A 13,832-nucleotide genomic window follows, 5' to 3' on the forward strand; every position below is an offset into this window, starting at 1 on the left:
TCAGATTTGGGGGTGTTGGCACCACCCATTGAAAGCAGAGGGGCCAGTTGCCAGGGCTGGGTGTGAAAGCCTTTTCTCCCTACCCACTGGGCCCAACAAATAATTCCCAGCTAACAGCATGGTGAACTGGCATGAGAGAGATACTTGCTTTGATTCCTTCAGTTGAGTGATTAATTTATAATATGGTTCAGGAAGATCACACAGGCATGCACATAGGAGCCATTGTTGTACAGATTAAAGCACCTGTGCAATTCTTGTTCTGTGGTTTGTTGTTTTAACGTTATTCAGGATTCACAGCTATGTCAGGGTGAAGAATTCAAAACATAAAACATTTTAATAGTGATAAAATTTGAACTAATTAAAGCCAGCAGCCTCCAGCTGCCCTGTTCACATCCCCATTCATGCAGTGCTACCTAGAGGTTTTACTTTGCTGGTCCCAAGCCAGGCCTCTTCCAGCTTGCCTTCCTGCCCTGGTAGACTTTCTGCAACCTGTCTCAGATTCTCCACCCTGAAGAATGCCTTGTCTTTCTAGCTTATGTCTCTCAAGAAAATCACTCTAAATTACACTAAAATAGTTTGGATTTGTAAAAAGCAACAGAGAGTCCTGTGGCACGTTATAGACTAACAGAAGTATTGGAGCATAAGCTTTTCATGGGTGAATACCCAGTTCATCAGATGCATGTGACGTGGCTCTGACGAAGTGGGTATTGACCCACGAAAGCTTATGCTCCAATACTTCGGTTACTCTATAAGGTGCCACAGGACTCTTTGTCACTTTTTATAGAGCCAGACTAACATGGCTACCCCTCTGAGACTTGGATTTGTACAGTCATGTGAGCTGTTCACATGGAACATAAAACCAACTCTAAAGTCTTGTCTACACTGAGAATTTGCACTGATATAGCTGCACTGGTACAAACCCCAAGTGTTAAGATCCACCAGCGCAAAGCACATCTTTACTTGTGTAAACTACTTCTCCCTCTTTTTTGTTGCATAAATCACATCTCCTTCCATTGTCAATTTTCCATAACCTACAACACAACGCATTGCACTAATTTGTCACACCTTGGTTACTTGTATCATAACCTTGGCAGGTTTGAAGGCTGAGAGGCATGAGGCTAAGATTTTCAAAGTGGGTGCCCAAAGTTAGGCTCCTAAATTCCTTTTTTCTTTTTATGTGGCATCTCCATTACTGGAGGCTTGCCACCATGTTAGCCCATTCTGTACAGCCCTCTGCTAATCTCTTTGTGGATGATCGGTCCTTTTGATCCACACAGGGTACCACATCATCCATCCAAGATCTTCTTTGCCTGCATCATGTTCTTCTGCCAACTACTTTCCTTTCCAGTTCCCATAAACGTGCATCACCTGCTGAACCCCTTAAAATGCTTCCAGCAAATTGAATCTTTCTTTTCATAAGGTGTCAGTATTTGCTGAGTTCCAGTCATCTCCAGTGGTTTTTCATTGATTCTGCAATCTATCCATTATTTTTCAGAATTCCTCTGTAATGTCATAATTCAAATTCATATTTAGACACCTAAATTAGTGGCCTGATTTTTCAAAAAAGCTGAACATCCCAGCGGCTTTGCTTGACTTCAGGGGAGCTGCTGGGTGCTCAGCATTTTTGAAAATCAGACTGTTTATTTAGACACGTAAATATAGATTTAGGAGTCTGTCCTTAGGGAGTATATTTGAAACTCTTGGTCTTAGAGCATTAAGTAACACAGTGCAGTCCAGAGCTGGGAAGACAGTAGGTACTGAATATTTAGAGCTAGGAACAGATAGCGTCGAGGTTACAGTTTTTCTGATTTGCCCCTACACACAGCTCACTGTCTATTACTGTATCTAGCCTGTCTCTAACATTGTGATTTATCCTTTGTAAGAGAGACTGGCTAGATGACATGGAAATAGTGATAGTATGATGGACACTTAATCAGATGTGATAAGAGATGTTTGAATCACATAACTGAGTGAATCAATGACAGAATTCCATTCACGCCACTAAAACACCATATATTTATAACTCCGTGTTCTATGTACGCATAGCAGTGATTCTGGTTCCCCATGATCCCTGAAATGGATCCTTCATTCAACATAATGTTCTCTGACAGTCTCAGTACAGCAAAGAGATTTAACTTTAACTACCCTAACATTAACATTTGATTGAGTGGTTTTCCCACTGTAAGCTGAAAGTTACATGGGAACTGTTTCGAGTCACCAAAAAGCCATTCTTGAATAAGCAAATAGTGTTACTACATACCACCAGATAGATTAGGCTCCCTACATTTCACTATTACATGGATTTTTAAGGCTTGTACCCATCCCTGGGTGCACTTTATATGGTTCTATAGTAAGGTCCTTAACATTGCTAAATACGAGGAGCAAAAACATCATGATCCCCTGAAGCCCACAGTTTTAAGGCAGAGAATGGACAGTGATCTTGACCGCTAAGTATGAGCTCGGTTCAGTCACCCGAAAGCTTGGGCAAAGAAGTTGCAATTCTTTCTAATGTGTCCATGTTCACACTTAAACATATTTCCAATGGGAATTAAAGCCAGTGGCACTGGCTTGCTATAGCAAATACCCTTCTGCCTCTGTCTTACAAAGGAGGTGATTCTATTGTAAAATTAATATAATCTGGTGGAAAATATCCTCCAGGCTCTAAGGGTTAAAAACTAGCCTCTCTTTTTTGTATTTCCAATTTGCAGGTACAAATAATGGCTGGTGCAGTTTGTCACATGGTTCTCTAAGTATCTGATAGAATATGTATATGTGCATGTAATATACATTAATTGATATTGAATTTCCTGGTAGTTTGAAATAAACTGTCCCTTTAGAAAAATAATTATCAATATCTTACATGTCTGTCTAAAAAAATTTAACCTACTGCTGTTACAAGTGACATCTAAGATTCATATAAGTGAAGAGATTTGACAAAGAAATGTGTTTTTCTAATTTTCAGTTTGTTTACTTTGTACTTGTGTCAGCACTTTGTGTAGAGTCTTTCACCGTTTCCCCTGAATATCCAGCCAATCGGTCTCCCCTTTTATCTGTGTGGGTGTTTAGCACAGCAAGAGGGGAGAGAAAAAAACATCTAGATCAGACAGGAAACTGTGATTGCAAACCCACAAAAATTGGCAGGGGTCTGAGGAGGATATTTTCAAAGCTGTAAAGGGCAGATGAAAATCAATGGGAAATAAGTGCCTAACTGCCATTTGTGTCTTTGAATAACTCCCCTGTAGTGCCTGAAATTACGTTTAACTCATTCTGTGACATTGACTAGATTTCATTTTGAGGGTGCACATTTAAGGTTGCCAAAATGGTAACATCAAAGAATGTTACTTTTTTTTAAACTTACTTTTTTCTCAGGGTATTGGCTAAAGGCAAATTTAATTTACGAAGTAGACTTGCCTTTTCTGAATTCCTTTCCCTAGCCTTTTGGCTAAAGGTTAGAGAGGTGCAAATCTTATAAATAGGTTGCAGAGAGAACTGGTTATAATTTCAGTCGTTTGATCCCATGATTCAGCCCAGGGACTGAAAATCTACAAAGCAATAGCTCAAATGCTCTTTAACTGGGACTTCCCATATTTCAATAAAACTATTGATTAATCTTAAATTCACAAAAACATGGATTCCTCAAAAATTTAATGTAATTGGTTTAATTTTCTTTGTGTGTTTCCAAACTAGCCAATGTGCCTCCTGCAAGTTTACATCAGTGTTTACAGGAGATGGTGTTATTTTTTAACAACAACATCTGGCTTTCATTATTTGTGTTGATTTGTCATTGATTCAAGATGTAATATTTGGCTTCCTATTTAATAAGACGTATTTCATCTGCTCAGTTGTCTGTGCCTGCTCCAAATTTGATCCTTGCTCTTTCAGTGCTTCTGTATGTGAGGAAAGAGACTGATGAAGTGTTTGATGCTTTGATGCTAAAGTCACCCACAGTGAAGGGGCTAATGGAAGCGGTAAGTATCTCACATCTCTACCTCATTAATCTTCCACTGAAAGAAAAATCTTGAGATTCTCAAAGTATTACTTAGAACATATAGTGCACACACAAAGCCATCCTCATACATATTTAACTGCTTCATAAAGACTTTCTGGAGCATGTCTCCTTATCTGAAATTCACTACTGTCAGCAGGTCAATGAGATAAGACTAATTCATACAGCTGATTTATGGGTCTTGAGAAACTGAAGTAATTAACAAATGCCTGAAGAAGAAAATAGTGTCAGACTGCGTGTTCCAACATGCCTCCCTATGCAAGAGAGATTCAGAGCTCTTTAAACCTTTGCCTGTAGCAACTGCATGTGTGTCCACTGCTAATGCTCTTTAACCTTAGGATACTGACTGTGAATATCCCTTTTCCTGGGGCTTTCGTGGGGTCGCTCTGCTGGGGGCGAAAGGATTGTTAATGGTTACTTGGCAAGAGCCAGTCCTCTCCTCTCCTTGATACCTTCTGCCAGCAACAACCTTTCTTTTCCAGCCTTCCAAAGTGACCTGCCTTCCCTTTATGAACTGTCTGCGCCTGCTCTGCTTCTCTGCTTTCGCTTTGCTCCTACTTGCAATCCAGTGATCCGTGATCAGCAGTGGATACCTCCAAGTTTAATCTTAGTTTGATGACCTGGCACCAGTCAAGGTCATATTGTGAGGTCTGGTGGGGTGCAGGGAAGACCCCAGAGTGGAGAGGGGGATGGGAAATGTCAGATTGCCAGTGAGCTGTGGGGGGGATGGCTGGGTGAGGCAGGGAGGTTAGAATTTAGTTAAGAGAAATGGGAAGGGGACAGGATCACCAACTTAGAGCTTGTTTCCAAGTCCTCAGCTATGAGCACTACAAAAATACATTGGGACTGTCAGGGTTAATGTTGGGCTTGTTCTTGTATATGGCCCAACAGCAGAGGCCTAGAACAAAATGTGCTGGGTTACAGTCCCCTGTAACAGGCCAATAGCAGGGGAGAACAGATGGCTGACTAATGAAGTAGTTCTAAGGGCCCTGAAAAGTTTGCTGTCTAATTAATAATGTTATAACAGGATCTGTAAAAGCAGCAAAGAGTCCCTGTGGCATCTTATAGACTAACAGACATCAATGCATCTGACAAAGTGAGTATTCATCCATGAAAGCTCAAGCTCCAAAACGTCTGTTAGGCCAGGTCCACGCTACAGCGTTAAATCGATTTAAACAGCGTTAAATCGATTTAACGCTGTACCTGTCCACACTACAAGGCACTTAAAATCGATTTTAAGGGGTCTTAAAATCGATTTCTGTACTCCAGCTAAACGAAAGGAGTAACCCTAAAATCGATATTACTAAATCGATTTAGGGTTAGTGTGGACGGAAATCGAAGTTATTGGTCCCATTCTTTTACTGAGCTACCCAGAGTGCACCGCTCCGGAAATCGATGGTAGCCTGGGACCATGGACGCACACCACCGAAGTAATGTGCCCTAGTGTGGACGCGTAAAATCGATTTTATAAAATCTGTTTTATAAAATCGATTTTATTAATTTCGATTTTACTCTGTAGTGTGGACGTGGCCTTAGTCTATAAGGTGTCATGGACTCTTTGCTTTTACAGATCCAGACTAACACGACTACCCCTCTGATACATAACAGGATTTGATCTTGTCATTGTAGCTGGGCTCCAGGTGTGTTATCATCAATTTAGACCTAAACGTCCTCTTCATCTCTGTGCCTATTCACTAGGCAATGTGCATTTGAAAAGATAGCAGAAGTAGCTCAGAGACAGAAAAAGTTCCTGTTTCCTGTCCACGGGCATGGCTGTGGATTCAGTAGTATGTTCTTAGCACTGATGAAATCTAGTCTGGGAGTGAAATGTTCATTTTAGTGATCTTGAACACATTCGGAAAACAAACATTCTCGTTGGTAGGCAGAATGGTGGTATGATGGGGAAATCCATATCAAACGCTGTTTATTTGCATGCACCATGTCTTTCCAGCAGTTCATTTTATGAGAAGGTCATTTGTATTTTTACACACTCTAAACTCAGTAATAAGGTTTGACAGAATAAGGCTCAAACTCCTGAATAATGAAGGGTTCCCTGAGTGATCCTAATTCAAACTCTGCTTTTGTATTTACAAGATATACATTTTTCTTGTATCTCACACTTCCTGGTCTTTGGCGTTCTCCACATTTTCCATGACACTTGACAGTATTTTCTCAGCCTTAGGGTTTGTTTTATTCTTCTCCTTCCTATCACTTTCCAAAAGAACAGTCAATTTCCTACTCAGATTACTCTTTTCTGGGGAATAGCTACCGTCTCAGGTTTCAGAGATAGGCGGACTCAAAGACATGATGCAAATATTCGTCCTTTCTATGCTTGCCTTTTACTCGAGGCACTCGTGGTCAGCAGAGAACAGTTATACGTATCAGTAGTGTCTAGAAAAAAATATCAGCAATCACAAAACACTGCTTTCCTGCTGATTGCTGACTGTCAGGGGCCTAATTCTGCTTTTGCTTGAGTTGATTTTAAATCAATGTAATTCCATTGATTTCAATAGAGTACTTCCAGAATTACACTATGTAGGACCAGAAGAGGCCATTTGCTTTATTCTAGCTGCAGAGGGAAAAAATCAGGCATCTCCCAAGCACGGAATTATCTCTCCCATGGTTACTAAAAAGTAAGAAATGAACCTGTTTGGACAAAAATTGGAATCACCTGCGCTGCAGAGACACGGCAGCAATTTTAACTCCCAGCCAGAGAGGAATCAATACACCTCCCCGCCAGCCGGCCATTCTGAACTGCATGCTTTGTGGGCTGTGCTGGTAATCTCCAAGACCCCAGTGGAGCAGGAATTGCAGGTCACGTTTCCTGTGCCACTGTATCCCTGCTACCTGCTGCAACAGGCTGGCTTTCCTCTGCTGGGTACCTGCAGCCCAGAGAGTCAACAGAGTCCAGTTAGTTTTAGTGAAATTCTCCCCTCCCTGTGAACTCCAGACCAAAGAGGTGTTTTGCAGGAAACTGAACAGGAAAGGGGTGGGCAACCTTTTTGGCCCAAGGGCCACATCTGGGTATGGAAATTGTATGGCGAGCCATGAATGCTCACGAAATTGGGGGCTGGGGTGCAGGATGGGGTGAGGGCTCCAGCTGGGGGTGTGGGCTCCGGGGTAGAGCCAGAAATGAGGAGTACAGGGTGCGGGAGGGGGCTCTGGGCTGGGGCAGGGGGTTGGAGTGGCAGAGTGAGGTCTCTGTCTGGGCATGGAGGCTCTGGGGTGGGGCTGAGGATGAGCAGTTTGGGGTGCAGGAGTGTGCTCTGGGCTGGGACCGAGGGGTTTGGAGGGCAGGAGGGGGATCAGGGCTGAGGCAGGGGGTTGGGGCATAGGAGGAGGACAGTGGTGTAGGCTACAGACTCCCAGAAGCAGCAGCATGTTCTCCCTTCAGCTCCTATGTGGAGGTGCAGTGCCAGCTAACAGGGTGGGTGCAAGGATGTCTCTTGCCCTAGGTGAAACTTCCACCTTGCGCCCCCCTCCCGAGCCTTGTAGCAGCTCTTCCCCTCCCTCCACCCTAAGGTGCTCCCCCCTGCAGCAGCTCTCCACCCCCCAACCCTGAGATGCTCTCCCTGCAGTAGATCCCTCCCCCCTGCCCTGTGCCCCCTCCCCCGTGGCAGCTCCCTCCAGCCTGGGGAGCCGTGCAGCAGCTCCCCGCCCCAGCTCACCTCTGCTCTGCCTCCTCCCCGAGCACGTCGTCACCGCTCCACTTCTCCTGCCTTCCAGGTTTGCAGTGCCAATCAGCTGTTTGGTGCCGCAGGCCTGGGAGGGAGAGAAGCAGAGCGGGGCGGTGTGTTCAGGGGAGGAGGCAGAGCAGAGGTGAGCTGGGGTGGGGAGTTCCCCTGTGTGCTGCCCCCCACCTTACTTCCTGCAGGCGGCCCTCCCCGCGGCCCCCTGCCCCAGCTCCCTCCACCTAAATGCCGACGACGACTGGAGCGGCCGAAGATCCAGCCACCGCAGTTGCCACCAAAGGATCTGAAATGCCGCCCCCCAAATGCTAGTGCCTTAGGCAACCGCCTAGGTCGCCTAATGGGTTGCACCGGCCCTGCCAGCCAGGCAGTTCTGCATGCTGCCCCATCTGCAGGTGCCATCTCTGCAGCTCCCATTGGCCATGGTTCTCAGCCAATGGGAGCTGTGGGAGAGGTGCTTGGGGCTGGGGCAGCATGCGGAGCCCCCTGGCTGGGAGCCGAAGGGGAGACATACCACTGCTTTTGGGAGCCATGGCACACACGGAGCAGAGCAAGCCCCTGACCCCACTCCCCTGCTGGAGCACTGGAGTGGGGCAAGCCCCAGACCCTGCTCCCCGGCAGCAGCTCGAGGGCTGGATTAAAACATCTGATGGGCTGGACATGGTCTGCAGGCCATAGTTTGCCCACCCCTGGAACAGGGATTGGTGGAGTGAGGAGATATAATCCACTGCACAGGCAGGGGGCAGGCTGCAGGAAGAGAAAGATTAAACAAAAACAAAATCTCTAAACTAACATCATCCTCACAGCTTCTCCCTTTGTCTCATGTCTTATGACAATTTACATTCAGACAGCAAACTCCTCTGAGCAGGGACTCCGTCTTTCTTTATGTAAACACAAAAGGCGCTATTTTTGCTTAACAAATTCGTAATAGAAAGAAAGATGTTTAAAGATAGTGTTTTAGGCCAATATCGGCCTATGTGATATCAACAGATCGCTTACTCAAAAGACTATAAAGTGCCAAGGATATTTTTTAGCTATTTAGGAGTCTCATTCATTGTTATAGTAAAGAAAGGAGAGCTCCAGGGCCGGCGCTTCCATTAGGTGACCCTAGGTGGTTGCCTAGGGTGCCAAGATTCGGGGGGTGGCATTTTGTGATCTCCCACGGGGTGCACGGGAGCTTCCAGTTCTGCTCCTGTTGCTCCGCCGAAGAAGGACCTTCTGCCGACGTGCCACGGAAAACAGCGTCAGGCAATTGAGCAGCTCAATGACTGCCGCTGTCGCCTGCGGCACCAGCAAGGTCCATGTGGGCCAGTTAGTGCACAGCATGCTAGTGCGCACTAGAATTTACATGCCTCTAGTGCGGACTAACATGCCACATGGACAAGCCCTTAGTTATCTGAGGCAATTGGCCAATATTTTAAGGGTGACCACTCGAACTAGGAGCAATGGGATGAAATACAGGAAGAAAATATGAAGGCTGAATGTTAGGATAATTTTCCTAACAGAGAGGTCTATTCTAATGTATTGTAGTCTCCCTGAGGAAAGGGTAGAAGTCCTATTATTTGGTTTATTTATAATGAGACTGGTGATAGCTTGTGACGATGCAGTTCTGGCAGGACCCAACTGAGAGTGCCAATTCAGGACCAATTGCTCAAGCAGGGCAGTCACAGCCCAAGGCTGGGGTTTTTTCACCTCTAAGGCAAACCAAACCAGCCAGACAAAAAGGACTTCGGTTTCACCCCACTGGCTAACCACAAGTCACACAAGCAATTTTCTTAGACACTCCAGTCTCCCAGTATCACCACCAGTGCCACCCATCCTGGGGATGAATGGTTATGAAAACCAACACCCCAATAAAAGGTTCTCTCGATCCAAAAGGACCAAGCCCCAGACCCAGGTCAATATATACATCAGATCTTACCCACAAATCACACTGTTGCCAATCCTTTAGAATCTAAAATCTAAAGGTTTATTCATAAAGGGGAAAAGATAGAGATGATAGCTAGAATTAGTTAAATGGAATCAATTACATACAGGAATGGCAAAGTTCTTAGTTCAGGCTTGTAGCTGTGATGGAGTAAACTGCAGGTTTAAATCAAGTCTCTGGAGTACATCCCCTGCTGGTATGGGTCATCAGTGCCTTGTGCAGAGCTTCAGCTTGTAGCAAAGTCCCTCCAGAGGTAGGAAGCAGGATTGAAGACAAGATGGAGATGAGGCATCAGCCTTATATAGGCACTTTCAGGTGTAAGAACACTTCTTTGTTCTTACTGTGGAAAATTACAGCAAAATGGAGTCTGCAGTCACATGGGCCAGTTTCTTCACACCCTGCTGAGTCTCAAGGCGTATCTGCGTCCTCTTAATGGATCAGTTGTGTAGCTGATGGTCCTTAATGGGCCATCAAGCAGGCTAAGCAGAGCTAACACCCAATTGTCTGGGATTTTTCCCAGTAACACAGCATAAGTTTGAAATATAGACAGTATACAGCTAATACTTATAACTTCAACTACAAAATGATACAGACATACAGACAGCATAATTATAACCAGTAACCCATAACCTGGTCTTGGACACCTTATATGACCCCCTTTACATAAGATCTGGTGCCACTATAGGACCTTGGTTGCAACCCATGTTCTATATGGTCCCAGTTTATATCAATAACGTCACACAGCTCCAGAGAATATTCTGCATACTAGCCTGCTTTGAAAGGATCCCTACTCCCAACTCTCCTGCTTTGGAAGAGAGTGTTAAATGAGATGCCCTGAGAGTACATCTCTAAATTCTCTGATTCTATAACAGGACTTTAGGATTCTAGCATATTTGCTGTGGCTGATCCTTTTCAGAGCCTTCTGAATCAGAGGCTTTCCCATAACCCCGCTCTAAGCCATGTCTCCATAGTTTACTATTCTAAGTAGTTGGCCGAATCTTCAGTAGTTCCTCAGAAATGTGCTTAACTCAATCAACTTCAGGTATTTCCCAAAGCCCAGTAATCCGGACACATTATATAAATCCTGCACCTGTCCTAGGGTTTAGCAAATGAGGCATTCCCCAAAGTATCTCCTAATAATATACATAGAATGAAACATCCCAAACCACTTCCAAAAAGATGTGGTACATGTATCTTAGGTCCACTGAGGCTTCCCAGGAAAGCTTTGCCTTGGTATGTGCAGTATGCTATGCATTAGCTGCTGTCAAACGGCCTTGGGACAAGGAGATTTTCTTTTCCATGTCTGCTTGACGTTTTCAATAAACATTGCCAAGGGACAGAGATAAAAATTCAGCAACTCTTTCATGTAGCTGTGTTTAATAGCTTGTTAAAATAGTGACATTTAACTCATCATTAGGCTTCAGAGTCAGCTTCCCAATGAGGTGAAAGGGGCAGTCCGTATCTGTCACACACCTATTAGTTGAGCCTGTCTGCAGACTCAGGCAGACACTGCTGCACCACTTTACATTTGAGTAACATGTTCAAGGATTTCTTCCCAACCAACAGGTATTGACTCTTAATGCTTTTTTTCAAATGAAAGTGTAGACTTGGGAACAACCGAGAGCAGCAGCCACTTACCTGATATTATCTGACCCCTGGTCACTACTCAACAAGGATTGCGGGATTCTGTGTTTCTCCAGTGCCTAGCAAAATGGGTCCATGACTCGAGCTCCTAGGCGCAACGGTAATACAGATAATAAGGGGAAAATAAAAGGAGGAAATGGGAATTTAATGCCTGGAAATGGCAGCTACTCTTGTGGAATCTCTTGCCTCTTCTTGAATTACAGTGACAGGGCAATAGGCCTTGTGTGTACTTTTAAACCTCCCCCCTTTTAGCAATCAGACTTTGACACTTTTTCTATCACTTCTGGTTTTCATTTTAGCTAAATTACTTTCAGAGCTTCACCTTTTGGCCTTAATCTGCTGTCTCTCTTTCTTCCCTCCTCTCCCAGACAGTATGCACATCTATAGGTATGTTCACCTCTTGACACTTGTAACCACCCTGCCTCCTTGGAGGAGAATAAAAAGCGGTGAGAGAGCTTTCCCGAGTAGCAGTACTGACTGTGATTAGTTTGATAAGGATACTGTCTAAGCCTCCAATACTGCAACGGGAGCTACATGCCCGCAGCAGCCCACCTGCTTCGATCACAATGCAGGAGTGGAGTCTAACTTTGCAAGCAGTTACATGCTGTTAACTAGGGAACAAACCTCACCTCTCAAGCCTTCTTCATGTTAGCAGAGTGTTAACGGGTTTTTAATGCAAATCAGTTTAGAACATCTTAACCATCCTTCTGTGAACAATGGGCCTGACCCTGCAAGCTGCTGCATGGGCCTGGGAGATACTGAGAACCCCCACTCTCATGGAAACCAGTGGGAATTGAGAGTGCTCAGAATCTTGCATGATCTTTTCAGCTTTACCTGTGTCCTTTCTCTCTCCTATCCCTCTTCATGTTTGATAAACCCACCTGTTATGTTTTGTTTACGTTAGATTGTGAGCTCTTTGGGACAGGGACTGTGCTTTACTACATGGCTGTGAAGTTCCTAATGTGACGGGCCCTTGGTCCTCATGGAGACCTCTTGGTGTTATTGTAATACGAATGCTAATATGAGACCAGGCCTAGCATTAGCACATCCAGCCATTTCCAGAGGCAATGAACCATGTCAGAGCCATGATTGAGAGCACCAGCCTGACAAAGCACAACCCTAATAAAATTGGCAGTTTGCAAATTTCACATGGAAGCCACACTGCCAAAATTTAAACTGCATCACATTCCTTATGGGGTGTAAAACCAGAAGTGTGGATGGCACCTGAATCTCTTATCAAATCTCCCTGATCTAGTCTTGCGGTTCCTACCAGGACCATTGTCAGAGCGGCCAGATACAGCCATTTGCAGTGCCCAACATGTTTTATTGGTCCTGAAAAATCCAGGAATTATACTGTATATTCTTGAGCGACATCTGTTGGTGCCTTATCTATTAGCTTTTACACAACACCCATCATGTCCAAGCACTTCTCAGATAAATTAGATCAGTCTTTCAATGTCCCTAAAGACTTCCTAGGAGGCTCTTGTCATGACCACTCCTTGATGTTAGGAAGCCATGTTTTGATTTTTGTAGTAGCATTTGCCTTTGCTTCTGAGACTGCTTTTAGTGCTGGAGTAATGGGTATTTGTTGCTCTTCATTCTCCATTTCACAGCAATTATTCTCATTGAGCTTTTGAAAACATTCCATTTTCTCAAAGTCATGCTGAACTCACACACACACACACACACACACACACACACACACACACACACACACACGCGCACACACAGTCTTCAGTTAGGCCACATTGTCTATGAAAGTAGGTTGGTGGTGGCCCTTTTAACATGGGAAATATATATATATATTTGCTAAAAGAGTCTGCATGAGTTGGTGCTTCAATATCTTATCCTAAAGGTACAGAATGTTTTTCCTATTCCTCGTTTATCTTTAATTCTTGTTGTTGTCATTGTTCAATGATTTCAGATATCTGAGAAATATGGGCTTCCAGTAGAAAAGATTGCAAAACTTTACAAGAAAAGCAAAAAGGGGTAAGAGAAAGTAAAACCTTAACTAATCATTATGATTTTTTGGTACAGTCATGCTCAGAGACTGCAGCTAAGATCATGGCCCCATTGTGCTCTGTGCTGTACAAATACCTAATAGGAAGCAAGTCCTGAACCCAAATAGATGACAAAGGGTGAACAATATTGAAAAAGCTGATCTCTAGTCTGTGTCTGGAGCACGTAGGTTCAGAATTTATGGACTGAATGGGGTACAGCTGGGTATCAAGCCCATAATGGGGTGAGAGCAGAGTCCTGTGAAGACCATATCAGTAATCTTTATGATTTACTGGCCTATTGGTTCTCCAGCCTTTAACTAGTGGGTGCGTGCAGAATGGACTTGTTGAGTTTCCTGGAATAGTCTATGGCCCCAGAGCTGAAAGTTTGACAGGGAGCAGGTAGCTGAGGGACAGGCAGAGCTATGTTCAATATTAGAACATTAGCTCAGTAACTTTAGACCTTTTGCAATGATTCAAATGTACCAATATTTTAAAAACAACCAACCTCCCACCTCCCAAACCTTAATATCCTGACTTCCAATGTTTACTTTGGAATAATGACAATA

At 44.2% G+C, this 13,832-nt stretch overlaps 1 protein-coding gene across 4 annotated transcripts in view; it reads left to right on the forward strand.

Moving 5' to 3' along the window:
- Positions 1-13,832, forward strand: part of GRHL2 (grainyhead like transcription factor 2) — a 139,122-nt gene that overhangs the window by 120,238 nt on the left and 5,052 nt on the right. For all 4 annotated transcript variants that reach the window (XM_050940925.1, XM_050940924.1, XM_050940926.1 and 1 more), the window contains 2 exons: positions 3,883-3,968; positions 13,191-13,255. In XM_050940925.1, the coding sequence (XP_050796882.1) occupies positions 3,883-3,968; positions 13,191-13,255 (151 nt within the window). The remainder of the gene's footprint in view (positions 1-3,882; positions 3,969-13,190; positions 13,256-13,832) is intronic.

The sequence above is a fragment of the Gopherus flavomarginatus genome, chromosome 2 (genome assembly GCF_025201925.1).
Source record: "Gopherus flavomarginatus isolate rGopFla2 chromosome 2, rGopFla2.mat.asm, whole genome shotgun sequence".
Classification (NCBI taxonomy): domain Eukaryota; kingdom Metazoa; phylum Chordata; order Testudines; family Testudinidae; genus Gopherus; species Gopherus flavomarginatus.